This window comes from Amphiura filiformis, chromosome 4, assembly GCF_039555335.1.
Source record: "Amphiura filiformis chromosome 4, Afil_fr2py, whole genome shotgun sequence".
Lineage (NCBI taxonomy): Eukaryota > Metazoa > Echinodermata > Ophiuroidea > Amphilepidida > Amphiuridae > Amphiura > Amphiura filiformis.
The window spans coordinates 56,241,819-56,256,016 of NC_092631.1; the positions used below are offsets into that span (position 1 = coordinate 56,241,819).

Below are 14,198 nucleotides of genomic sequence, written 5' to 3' on the forward strand. Positions count from 1 at the left end.
AGTTGTAGTCCTTGCCCCTATAATATGCATATCTTACTTGTCACCAATGTGTTATAATTTTTGAGAAAAATAAAAAATAGGCTCAAAATTGGCCAGGGGTGTAGTACCCCCTTAAGCAATTTATAAACAATTTTAAATTTTTTTACACTTGCGCTGGGATCAATGAATGGGTCTTTAATGGAATGAATGGTAGAAAACTAAAATATGGTAGAATACTAAAGTACCTTGTTGCTTTTCTACAAAATTAATGGATATGAATATAGCACAAAACTAACTGTTGCTTTCTTTCAAAATTGAATTAACCATTTGATGAATAATTCATTACTCAATCTTTTCTGCAGGGAGCACAATTCTTTGGTAGTGGCGGTCCACCGCGATTTGCACCTCCTATGCACCATGGAGGTCCGCGACCATTGATGCCAGAGTTTGGAGGGCGCTTTCCACCTCCCGGCATCAAGGACCTCCACCCATGGAGCACAGGCCGCCACCAAATCAACCGCCGCCTGCGTCAGGGCCTCCTTCATCAGGTCCACCTTTCCAACAAGGTAGGAGTAGTTTGTGTTTGCTCTGGTTGGTTATGGGTTGTTGTTTTTTTGTATCACTTACTACTTTAGTGTACTATTGCAAGGTGATAATAAACAAATAGATGATCAAACAAAAATGAAACAAAATATTGGGAAAAGATATAGCCAATGTAATGTTTGTTAGATCTACAAAGTTGAGGAACACGTGTGGCCGAGTGGATAAGGTGCCCGACTCATAATCCATAGGTTGCGAGTTCGAACACCACTTGTGCCAACTTGTTGTGTTCTTTGGCAAGGCACTTTATCCTCATTGCCTTTGTAGGTTAGGGTAGGGTTGGGTGTTTGTATAATTGTTTATTTCAATGTTGTAATATTGGCGCTGATTAAGCTGCTGCCTGCAAATTGCATTGTTTCTGTTTAGGCGTGATAAATGTAAATTCTAGCAGTTGACCTGCTGTCACCATTAGAGTTTGAATTAAAAACCTTGGGTTTGTTTTTGTGTGTGTGTTTTTAATTCTGGCACTCCAGTGCAGTGAGGTCATATTAGTGGCGCACACATTTTTGGATGTGGGGCCATAAAAAGCAATTCTGGAATTTTTTTAAACTCAAAACTACGGCATGATGTGGCAAGGCACGTCCTTATATTTCCTGTATGCATAAATCCCTATAAGTTAAAATCTGTATATTTTATGGAAAATGTGCTACTTATCCCTGTTTTACTTCAAATGAAAAGTTAACATTACTTGTTGGAATATCTATGTAAGTTTGCTCAGAGCAAATAATGCATTTCCAGTCGTGAACGTTATAAATTCAGTTTTGTCACATTTCAAGATATAATCCATGTACAGGTAAACTTTGGTCACAATTTCGCTCCTATTCTTTTGTTTTTATCACAGGTCCACCTCCATCATCTATGGCACCCCCAAGTTCAGGGCCTCCTCCATCATCAATGGGACCCCCACCAACATCCATGGGACCTCCACCATCATCTATGGGTCCACCACCAACATCCATGGGCTCATCTGGAGAGGCTCCGCCTCTGAAACCCAAGATTCATTTTAATCCGCATTTTAAGGGACCTAGACCAGTAACACATTCGGGTAAGTGGCATACGTTGATGATATTTATAGTCCATAGCTGGTACAAGAATTTACAAAATTGATAAAGCCATAATGTATGATAATCATCAAATCTTATTCTTGTTATTATGTGTACTAATCCGATTTCTTTTCCATTGAACAGAGCCACCTGCATCCCAGCCTCCTCCACAGCAACAATTTCAGGTAGGTGACCATTGGTACATAGAAAGTAATGTTTGATGATACAAGTACCCTGTATATATACTGCAACTCATGCTGTTAATAGTGCATCAAATTTACTGCATAATCCTTCAAGTATTGAATCTGTTCAGAAGGATATTGATGTACGGTACATTTCACAATACCATTGGTGTTTATAGCCAAAAGTTTTCTGGATATTTTCTAACCAGACAGAACGTATTTGCCAAAGTACCGTACATCTGCTTCTATTATAAATAAGCTTATAATTATAGTTCAGTTAGAAATGTTAAGGTGTGATATTTTATTTCATCATATCATCTTTGTAAATTACCCAATGAAATATTTGGCACTCTTGATATCTATGCAATTTGAAGCATGTTTTACATTTCAACCAAGAACTACAGCGTGACAAAATTTCAGGGCCTAAGTTATAGACGAATCCAACGAGCCAAGTCATGGTTTGGTCGGCCATATTTGGTTCCCCGCATGCACCAAACAGGTGTTGTGAGTGCCCAATTGGGTGGATTAAACCCGCTTAAAATTCGATGTTAGATTCTTTTGTGTTGTAAACTGTCATCATTCTTTTGTCTACGTGTAACACGGGTGATAGAATGCAGTTTAAAATACCCTTCAAGGCCGCATCATTTCACAATTTAGGTGAGATAGCTGGGTCCCCATCGCGGCTATGGCTGCCATTGAGGAGTAGGAATGTGTGAAATTGGATTCGTCTATAAGGGAACAAGGTCAAGATTTTATTTTTGTTACCAGATGGCTCAATAAGGACTGGTAGTAGTGGGCTATGCCTTTCATTAAATGTTTTGACCCTTTGTAACTCAAGTAACTATTCCTAAGTTGCCAAAACCTTTTCACTAGTCGTAACTTTGCAAAGGGACTCTGTAGTTAATCCCTATTAATCATTTTAGTGAAATGGATTCTGTAAGTTACAATGGATTTTGAGCTTGTTAAAGTTTAGTGAAATGGACCCCTGGTCATCAGCATTTTTCAGCTGATTATGTTATTTTGCAATTGATACCAGTTGTTATACACGTACACTACTGATTCATTAGTTTTTCGTCAGTATTTGTATCTCTATTGATGTTGTCCTGACTATTTTGTCAAACAGAGTGCACCACCCCCAGTCTCTCAATCATGGGGCCCACCCCCATCCCAAGATAACCAGAGACTGACACCAGCTCAAGTATGGGAACAACCAACTAGGCATCCACCACCAACATCAGAGGCGTGGCATCCACATCAACCCCCTCCAGGTAAGATACATTTTACGGGTGGGTGTGTGGGTGGGTTGGTGAATATTTGAGTGAGAGAGCGAGGGAACACAGGTGTGAGTGTGGGGTGGGTAAGTGAGTAAGTGATGGAGAGAAGAAGTTGATGACAAAATTAATATATGAGCACTCATAGAGAAGTGATACAAAGAGTTACAGAGAAACTGCTTTATTGTTAGACTGCTGCAACAGGCTAGATTCTCATATTGATCATCCAACCCTATTACATTCTTCACTGATGTACCCACTGTGCCACTATAATCAAATCTCGCTCACCTATTGGTAAGATATAGTAATAATCTAGAACATATCATCTTTGATACGTTTATGCTACGTTTATCGATCAAAATAATGTAAAACTGTAATCAAACACTTCCTATAGCTTGAAGTTGATAATGATGTCATTGAATATTGAAAAGCTCAAACTGCATCCACATGACAAATACTTGAAATCATTGTCAATTTGAAGCCAGAAAGGAGGTACTTGCTGTGTGTGTGTTTGGTATGTTTTCCTCCTTTTTTGCACAGGTCAAGTCCATCAAGTTTTGTCACACCATCAGCCCCTTGACATTGAACTTCGCCGTTGTCCTATAAAGACAACTTGGCATGCTGTTAATCCTAACCATCAGAAAGAGGAACTAGAATTCAGGGTATCCGTAATTGAAGAAAAGGATGAGGCACAGCCTGTGCAGCCACAGATAGGGTTGCCTGCATTTCAGTGGCAGGCTCAGCCACAGTTTAGGGCACCACCTGTTCTCCCACGATTTAGGTTATCAGGATTCCAGCATCAGTTTAGGGCACCGCAATTCCAGCCACAGCTTAGGGCACCGCAGCAACAGATATTTAGGCATCCCTATCAGTTGCCAGGGTTTCAGCCACAATTCAGGATACCACCCTTTCAGCCACAATTCAGTATGCCACCCTTTCAGCCAAAGTTAAGGGCACCAGTAGTTCAGCGGCCACAGATGATGGTGCCGCCGTTTCAGTCACTATATCCACGGCCATTTGTCCAGCCAAAGTTTGATGCGCCACACAATCGGACATGGTTTGAGGCTTCACCAGTTCAACCACAATACAAAGGACCCCTGTATCGGTTTGAGGTGCCTCAAATTCCATTCCAGTTTGGAGCCCAACGACAGTTTAAAACACAAGCAATCCAGCCGCGGTTCAGGCCACCTCCATTTCGCTTTGAGGCACCACAAATTCAGCTACAATTTAAGCCACCAGTAGTTAATCCAAAGTTTCAGTTACCAGTTGGACATCCACCTTTAAGAAAGCCACCAATGGAGACATACATTGAGGCAGGACCAGTTGACACAAGAGTCTCTCATTGGAGAGTTAGAGTTGCCGTAGTAAAATGTAGGCTAAAAGAAAAGAGGCCTGTAGCCCATTTCACAGCAAGTGACACCAGTTAAATCATCAGTTACAAGTTACATGCTTATGATTTTACACTTACTGACCCATGAGATGTTACTAACCCATGTAATACATTTTAATTTGATTTCATTTTGTCGCTAAACCTGCTCTACTAAAAACAGTGGAATTTACCACCTTTAGTAATTGGCTATTCCAGTTGAAATTCATGCGCCCCAATGGAAGACGTAACCTTACCCTCTCACACATGGGATGTAGAGTTCAAATGGAGTCATCCATTCAGGTAACCCCATTTGAAATTCAAACTATCTGTTGTGTCTTCCATAGGGGTTGTATGGATTTCAACTGGAGTAACCCAACATTGCCACACATTGAGCGTGAAGAAAGTATTCAAGCTGCTAGGTTTTATATGATCATTCATTTGAAATGCTTGACCACCAGGCACAAGAACACTTCATAGAGTTATATCTGTCTGTGTTTTACATTAATTACAGTGCCCATCTGAATCAAGTTTTGGTTAAGCTGTAACGTTTATTTATAGTCATTGCTTGCTATTTTACCATGGTTTTCACAGCAACTTCCTTGCTTATTGCCCACAAAGCCTCTCAATTCATATCACATCGTTTTAGTGCAAGTTAACACGTCCTCACACTTCTGTTGACACACAATGTCATTAGTTGTTGCCCTTATTTATGTATGGTAAACTATTGAAATTGGGCTCCAACCATTGCCCTTAGCAGTACAGAGATGTACTCACTACTCACGTTAGTTACAATGTGTCTTACAAGCTGTGAGCTGTGGCTGAGAGGTTACTGTTGTATCCCTTGAACATGGATTGAGGAAGTTTCTGTTGTAATCATGTTCAGAAATTATAGGTGTGAAGGGTGTGGCATACCTGTTTACTCCTACAAGTACCAACATGGTAAGGTTACTTACACATCTTATCTTTGTTTTCATACCTGTGAAAAAAGGGATCTTGCAGTCCTAGAAAAAAGCTTGGGAAAAGAAGTACTGCATACATTGTGGATGCATATTTTGATTTTGAAGTGGATTTATACTGGCAACATTTTGAAAATCTGCATAGTTTTGCTCCCATTTCTATTTCTGTCAAACATTTGTTTTGCTTAATTTGCGCTTAATCAGGTATTGATGTCCGTATAACGTCATTTGAATTAAGATTAAGAATTAAGAATGTGCTTTTGATGACTTTGCTTAACAACTGGTGACTTCACAACCTTGTTCTCCAAGGTCATTATTTAGAAACAAGACAAATGGTGAAATTTCATGCATTTCAGTAAATCCTGTTACCGTTTCATATTTAACACTTGCATATCAGCATACATGGAATCATAATTCCCTTATTAATGTATCACAAGCTTTTACAGTTGTCATGCTATTATAATGCACTTTCATAATCAATTTTTTGCTTGTATACAAATCTTACTCTTTATTTTGGTTAGCAATATTAACATATATTTGCTTGCATTTCAAGTATTTATTTTGTGTTGTAGTATTTTGTTTTATTTTTATTTTTCCAATTGCTTTTGCAGTAAGCATAATACCAAATGAAGTAATGTGATGTTGCTTTGCAGTTATTGTAGCTGAACATCAGATCCATTGTACAATCATCTTTTGACCCTTTTCTCATCTCACAAATTAAGCTATTTCAGTTTAAATCCATGCATCTGGTATGTAAGACATGACCATAATCTGCCACAAAGTGGATGCAGATTTCAAATGGAGCAACCCCATGGGAAGATTAAGGTCATGTCTTTCATAGCCCATTGTATAATCACCTTTTGACCCTTTTCTCATCTCCCAAATTCACTTAATTCAGTGTAATTTTTGTGCTAATAAAATTGGGCATGGCAGTTTTAGCTTTTGTTTTTGTTGCTTTTTAACCAGCAAATAGCGATTTAAATTGTAAAAAGCAAGTTGTCAAATTATTAACTATTGTGTTTTTGTCTACACAGGTCAACCCTACCAAGGTCCCCCTCCACACCAGCCTCCTCCATTTGAACAAGGACCACCACCACCCCATCCTCATGGAGGAGAGGGGCCACCCTTCAACCAAGCATCTCAATACCATGATGGTGGAGGTCCACCGCCTCCAAGCTCACAGCCACAGTTTAGGGCACCACCACCTCATCTACAGTTCCAGAGTCCACCCAGGCCAGTTAGGTAAGTACCCATGAGGTTATGGTACAGTGAATTGGGAGAATATCTTGTGAAAAAATTGGGAACCAAATTTGTTTACATTTTTTTTATCAGCATATTGATAAAGTGTTGCTCCTCCACTCCATGTAAAGTTGACAGAATTTTCATTCTACTGATTTTTTTCTCCAGAAGTCACTTGTATTGATTGATTTCTATAGATGGTTGTTTGATTCCAAATGATCCTTTTATCCTTAAAAGTAAAAGGTTTTTTTTAAAAATTTTATCTCGCTGGAGATTCGCTGGTCGGGTATCTCCGTGTCCTAGATTTTACACTGCCAGTTTGTATTACTTAGAATGTATTTTATTGTTGCTATACTTATTTTATTCAAGTATCATTATTTGTCTTTATATATGTAATTAATGAGAATAAACTGGCTGATTTAATAAAATACAGAAAAACAGCTCCTTCATGTTGGAATAATACAGAACAAATGGGAATGTTGTATTGTACCTGGTCCAACTTTATATGCATGAACATATCAAAGGGGTTTTTATGACAATAGTACATCACTCTTCATTCCATTACTAATGTATGCGGGAGAATTTTTGTTATAATATTGTTGTATGTGTATACATTTCAGGCATAGTGCACCACAGTCTTCAAATAGACCTATATCATCACGTATACAGCATCAACCACAATCAGTACTAAGGGAATTACCAGCTGCTAAACCCACACCACCAAGAGTAACCTTGCCATCTCCCAAGAGACTAATTGAAGAAGCAGCTAGTATGCATAATACAGACGTATCTCCGCCCAAGAAGATGAAAAAGAAGATGTAAGGCAGCAAGATGTTAAGCTGAATTTATACTCGATCGCCGAAAGCAATGCGATGCAACGCTTTTGAAAGCGATGGGCAATCGCCGAATTTTATATGCATCGCTCATCGCTTTTGCATTTATACTTATCATGGCGAGAGCGATTGCAGACGACGATTAAAATGTTCTACATGCCACAAAATACATTTTTAGAACATCCATTGCTGTCAATAATTATTGCTTTGAATTATTTCATCACCAAAAATTGATAATCGAGAAAGGTAAATTAATGAGCCAAATTATAGGTCCAGTTGGTTGTAAATGATTGCTTGGATGCATTCATGTGTCAAGCAATATCACTGGGAAGTTTCTTCAACTTGCAAAAGCGACGTCATTTTTGCCTCAGCGATTTGAATTGATTGATCAGCTCGGAATGTGAGGAAATACTGAGCATGCGTGAGAATCGCTTTTCTGCAAAAGCGATCGAGTATAAATTCAGCTTTAAGGTGGAAGTTTGTTATAATTGCTAATTTCAGTTTAAGAAAAATATTCTTTTGATTGTTTTCATATTGAATAATGTATTGTGATTTACTGAGATGTACCTTTTGTGGATATTGCCAGAAATTCAGATTTGGGGCCTCATCCGCACAGTTTTCCTCATCAAAACTGATATTTTGGTATCGGATCAAAGCTCATATTTTTCATATTACCACAGTAATGCCCAGTGATATGTTTCGTCGAACAAATGATGTGAACAAAACTTGGTAAAAAGTTATAACCACGTGTTTTGCTTTTCATATCAAAACCGTTGGAGTAATATATAATATAATTTAAAATTTGACCGCTAGAGCATTATAATCTAAAATGAGGAAATGGATTATTTTAATGGTAGGCCTCAATGTAAGATAGAAAATTTGCTGAAGCAAATATATCAAAATGTTATCATTATAATCTTGAAACTGCTACTTATTTTAGCCTAATGAAGATCCAGAAACCAGAAAGTTGCGGATCCAACTAGAAGAGCAAAAGAAATTACGAGAAGCAATCCTGGCCAGAAAGGAAGCAAGACGGCAACAGCAGGCATCGCAGCGCCAACTAGAACTTAAGAAACGCATTGCCCAGCAAAGGGCTAAGAAGATCAAGGAGCAAGACAATCAGGGAGGTGCTGCTGCTGGGGGACCTGCACCCTCTGGGTCGCAACCTGCTAAAGCACCACAACGGAGACCCAGTGGACCAGGCAACCCTAATATCATTCAAGGTACGCTGTTTGGTGTATTCAATTATGTAAATAATACAGGTACATTATCAAGGTCAAGGCCAAGTGAGAGGTCACGGGATGCATTCTTGGATGCTTCACAATGTGATAAAATATGGTTGTGGGGTTTTTTTTTAGAATTCATATTTGAATTTTCATATTTGGTATAAAATACACAAATATGTTGTGAAAATGTTTTGCTTATTTGTAATTCGTACTACACAGCTCTGATATATTAAAAAAAAACCTTTAAGTTGTTGTTTACCATGGTATTTTATGGTGAACTTGCATTTCTTAATATTGTATGTGCCCCCCCCCCCCCAAAAAAAAAGAGTAAACTGACTGGCCGACCCTGACTTTGGAGCTCTAATGGCAATACAATTTTTATCTCATTTTATCTCATTAGTGTATTTAGGGGAACATCCTATATACAAAACTAGTTTTGGTAGGTAGGGGTGGGGTTAACAATGACGGTCGGTTATGTTTCTCATATGCTCTTAAAAACGTTGAGTATTATTTTGACACACCTCGGTTGCATTACAAACGTGCAAGGAAGGGATTACGGTCAGCTGTGAAACAAAACTAGTTAAATGTCAATCTTTTGAAGTGTTCCCTTCTCAACTCGAGGTGACTTATGGTTTTGAATTCATCTGCAGTTGGTCACAGATATTTACAGTAAAAGAAAATGAAAACAGAAGAAAAGAAACTTCAGAAGGGGTTGTAGGGAGGAGTACAGATCAAGGGAAATATTTAAATTCCTATAAAAAGTTTTGGCCAACCTGGTCTGGGTTTCTATATGTCAAAACCCCAACCATCAATTGAATTATTTGTGACTTTATTCATAGTGTGTAGTAAACCTGTTCTGTAGCTCCATAATTTAATATGTCCATGGACTTGCTAATAATTTGCATTCAATAAATGTTTGTATGTTCATGCACTCAGGTTCTGGACCACGTCAGCCTTCACCGCAACCCCAACAGAGACCAGGCCAAGGGCATCCAGGTGGCCCCAGGGGCCCACCACCCCATATGCAGCAACATCCACCTCATCAGCAGCAACAGCAACCTAGGCCCCTAATGCAGCCACATCCTCGTCATCCACCCCCAGGCCACCATCATCAGCAGATGCACGGACAGAGGCCGCCTCATCCTGGTCATCAGCATCATCAACAGCAGCAGCAGTCTGGTGCAAATATGTGGGAACAACACCAGAATGTTAAAGTAAGTTGATTAAGCAGAAATAAATTGGTTGAATAAGTTTTGGCACACAGCATCTTTCCGAACTAATTTCCGAAGATTTACAATAAGCTGCTGAAAAGGCCTATATAATAAGGTACGTCAACATGATCTGTACTCTTTTCCATGTACGGTGCACTGTGTTTAACAGAATCAGGGTGTGTCTGACATGATCATGTCACCCATTCAGGTAGTCCCATTTGACATTCACACTCCCTGTGTGACAGCTTAAGGTAAAGCCACAATTTCTCTGTGTTACAAAATTTAAATTCTGTGTTACAAATTGGACAATTTCCGTGATTTTCTGTTTTCCACTGAAAAGTTAAAACAAAAATGTTTTAAAAGTGTTTTCTGTCTTACCTTTTACTGTAGTATGGCCAGAATCTTGCATCGTAGGCTTACAATTAATGCTAGAATGGATTGTTTAATGGTTGGTTACTGCTAAATAATCACCTTTCTTTGTTTTATTTTGCAAATCAAGACACCAGTTAGACATTTTACACAGCTTTTCACTATTTTGTGGCATTTTCAAATTTCCGTGAGCAAACCCTGAATTCCGTGAATTTTTCTGTTTTCCGTATCGCGGAGAAATTGTGGCTTTAGCTTAAGGTCATGTCTTCTATAGGGGCTGTATGAATTTCAACTGGAATATCTCATTATACAAGTGTTCCCAGTTGCATCACTTGAAGTTTGAATAATTTTTTGTCTACATTTTTTGTCTAACAGGTGTTGGTTCCTTCTGTTCCGCAACCTATTGCATCTCTAGGAGGTATGCCACCTCAACATATGCAGCACTTTCAAGAGCATCCTCCTCAAGGACAACCCATGCCAGGGCAACAGGGAATCAGGGTGAGTAAGCATTGCTAAGGGATTCAAAGCAATAGAGAACAAAGACATGGGAAATCACAAGGGCACTAACAGCCAAATTAATAATAAATAAGAACTAATTTGATTGGTTAAAAACAGTTATATTATGTGTTGAGCCAATCAGAGTTATGGTAAGAATGGATAAGTCAGTAGGACTGAAAGGGATTAAGCTTAAAATGTATTTGTATCATGTATTTGACCAATCAGAGGCACTGTAAGGAAGGCAGTTGTTGCACAGTGATTTTGTTACACAGTGATTTAAAAACAAAGCATAGTGACTTACTGCGTGTTATGAACAGGTATAAACGTACAACCTCAGTGCACTTTACAGGATTGCAGTATAGTATAGGGTGTGATTGTTGCTAAAGATATGGTTTATATGGTGTGTTTCGGGCCATAGATTCATACAAATCTGTTTAAGGGATCTAAAATGAGCGTTTATTATGTTTCGACAGTATTTTTTTGTGGGACATGAGAGCACCTCAGACCTATCGAATTGCATTCTGAATCTGAAGCATGTCTTTCTGATATCAAATATTTTTCATTTTTGAAAATCACAATATAATACAAATTTTATGACAAATTATAAAAGTTGATATTTTTCAAATTTTGATATATAACAGTCCTCGAGTAAATTATATAAATCTAATGACATATTCTTAAAGTGTATGTAGCAGGGAGGAAAAGCCGACGGTCAATTGAAAATTTTGACCTTTCATATTGAAGATATGTATTTTTTTCCCAAAAAGACCTAATTTTTTTTGGTGTTTTGGGAAAAAAATCCATATCTTCAATACGAAAAGGTCAAAATTTTCAATTGATCGTCGGCTTTTCATCCCACCCACATACACTTTAAGTATAAATCATCAGATTTGTAAAGTTTACTTCAAGTACTGTTAAATATCAAAATATCAATTTTAATGATTTGCCATAAAATGTGTATTAAATTGCAAATTTCAAAAATCAAAATTATTTGATATCAGAATGACATTCTTCAGATTCAGAATGCAATTCGATATGTCTGATGTGCTCTAATGTCCCACAATAAATACTGTCCAAACGCTCATACCCCATCCCTTAAAAGAACCAATTTTCGGATTCTAAAACTGAAATTTTTGGTTTAAATTAACATTATTTGTTGAATCATTTTCAGCAGAGTTAAGGCTGTAGCTTCATCTAAAATATAATTTATGTAAAAAATTATAGTAATTCATGATTATTAAAAAAATTGTTGTTTGGGTTTATTTGACATTTTTTAAAGAAAGAGTTGTAACAAGTAAATCCATTTTCAATAACATTGCAGCATCCAATGCAAGGAAACAGGGGTCGAGGACAGCGTGGAAGGGGTATGCGTGGTAGGGGAAGAGGGAGAGGAAGGGCGCTCCTGGTAATCAGCAACAGTTTCATCAACAGCAAGGACAGCCACCTCGGTTTGCAAACCCTAATCAACCCAAGCATATGCGACCTATGCATCCTAATCAACAGATTGTAAGTACATAAGGATTGTAATGGACTTGCATATCATTGGGCTATTCCAGTTGCAATTCATACACCCCCTATGGAAGATATGACTTTAATCTTCCACACAGGGAGTGGAAATTTCAAATGGGGTTACTGAATGGGTGATTCCATTTGAAATCTGAACCCTCTGTGTAGAGATTAAGGTTGTCTTCCATAGGGGGTGTATGAATTTCAACTGGTATAGCCCATTTTTGTAATATTTTGGGCAATGTTCAAGGGTCAGTGCTCTTTGAACTTTTTTTGCAAACCTCAAGAGCTTTTGGAACCAGTGTAATGAGTCGGGTGTGTTGACTTAACTACATAAACTGGCCTCAAAAAGAAACTTATAATTTTTCACAAGGTCATATCTTAAAATCCTCTCCATAAAAATGAACAAAAATTGCACACAGGATTACTTCAATACTCTACTCTAAACAGATGTCAGTAACCGAACAGTTGTCCAACTGACACAACAGCAAAATGCACTGACATGGAACAGCTTCCTGGTCCACATTCACAGCCCAACAGATTCCTTTTGCTGGGTTCAAATTATTCGCCTGTACATGAACACATATTACACACAGGATTACTTGTAATATTTTGGGCAATGTTCAAGGGTCAGTGCTCTTTGACCTTTTTTGCAAACCTCAAGAGCTTTTGGAACCAGTGTAATGAGTCGGGTGTGTTGACTTAACTACATAAACTGGCCTCAAAAAAGAAACTTATAATTTTTCACAAGGTCATATCTTAAAATCCTCTCCATAAAATGAACAAAAATTACGCACAGGATTACTTCAATACTCTACTCTAAACAGATGTCAGTAACCAAGCAGTTGTCCAACTGACACAACAGTAAAATGCACTGACACGGAACAGCTTCCGGGACCACATTCACAGGCGAATAATTGGAACCCAGCAAAAGAAATCTGTTGGGCTGTGAATGTGGTCCAGGAAGATGTTCCATGTCAGTGCATTTTGCTGTTGTGTCAGTTGGGCAACTGCTTGGTTACTGACATGTGTTTAGAGTAGAGTATTGAAGTAATCCTGTGTGTAATTTTTTTAATTTTTATAGACAGGATTTTAAGATATGACCTTGTGAAAAATTACAAGTTTCTTTTTGAGGCCAGTTTAGGTACACCCACTCTATATTTTTCATATACTAGTCCAGGTAGTAAATGACACCTCCATTTTAAATCAGTGAAGTAAAAACAGTGTGACATATATTTTTTTTGACAGATTCGTCCACAGATGCATCAGCCTGGTCAACCAAGACAACCAGTTCCTAGAAATCAGCAGCAGCAGCAGCAGCAGCAGCAGCAAGGGAATATACCTGCAGGATCACCACCCATCACCAGCAACAGCAGCAGCAACAACAACAACAACAGCCACCACAGAGGATCAGTGCGAAAGCCCGCTTGGGTATCCGTGGTGGGAATGTTCGAGGCAGAGGTGGAGCTGCACAACAACAAAGAGGGGGATCAACTCGTAACAGAGGGCCTCCTGCTCAGGCACGAGGGGCCCTTGCACAAGGAAATACTAATGTTATGAAAGGCCAACACCCTCAACAAGGTCAAAGACCAGCGCAAGGAGCAGCCTCAGTACGGGGTAGAGGAGTCTCGGTACGAGCCAGAGGAATGGCTCGCGGTGGTATACGAGGGAGAGGGGGGAAAGTAGCTCGTGGAAGAGGTGCTCCTGGGAGAGGGGCATTTAATAGTGGACAAGGTGCACCGGGACAGAGAGTTGTGTTGCACGGTGGTCAACAACAACAACAGGTGCAAAAACAAAGTGGTCCACCGCCTCAGCAATACCACACAGTACCACCACCATCACAACAATTCCAAGTAGTTAAGAAACAAGAAAGTACTCCTAAAAGAATGGTGGTAAAACAGTCTCCTAAACGTGTT

At 38.8% G+C, this 14,198-nt stretch overlaps 1 protein-coding gene across 1 annotated transcript; it reads left to right on the plus strand.

Moving 5' to 3' along the window:
• Window positions 1-347: 347 nt before the first annotated feature.
• Window positions 348-13,871, plus strand: LOC140149569 (uncharacterized). The gene is made up of 12 exons (XM_072171648.1): window positions 348-545; window positions 1,421-1,624; window positions 1,767-1,807; window positions 2,928-3,072; window positions 6,435-6,642; window positions 7,260-7,457; window positions 8,034-8,151; window positions 8,413-8,695; window positions 9,635-9,912; window positions 10,654-10,776; window positions 12,098-12,282; window positions 13,531-13,871. The coding sequence occupies exons 1-12, from the start codon at window positions 470-472 to the stop codon at window positions 13,781-13,783; spliced, it is 2,112 nt and encodes a 703-aa protein (XP_072027749.1). The 5' UTR covers window positions 348-469; the 3' UTR covers window positions 13,784-13,871.
• Window positions 13,872-14,198: the final 327 nt, after the last annotated feature.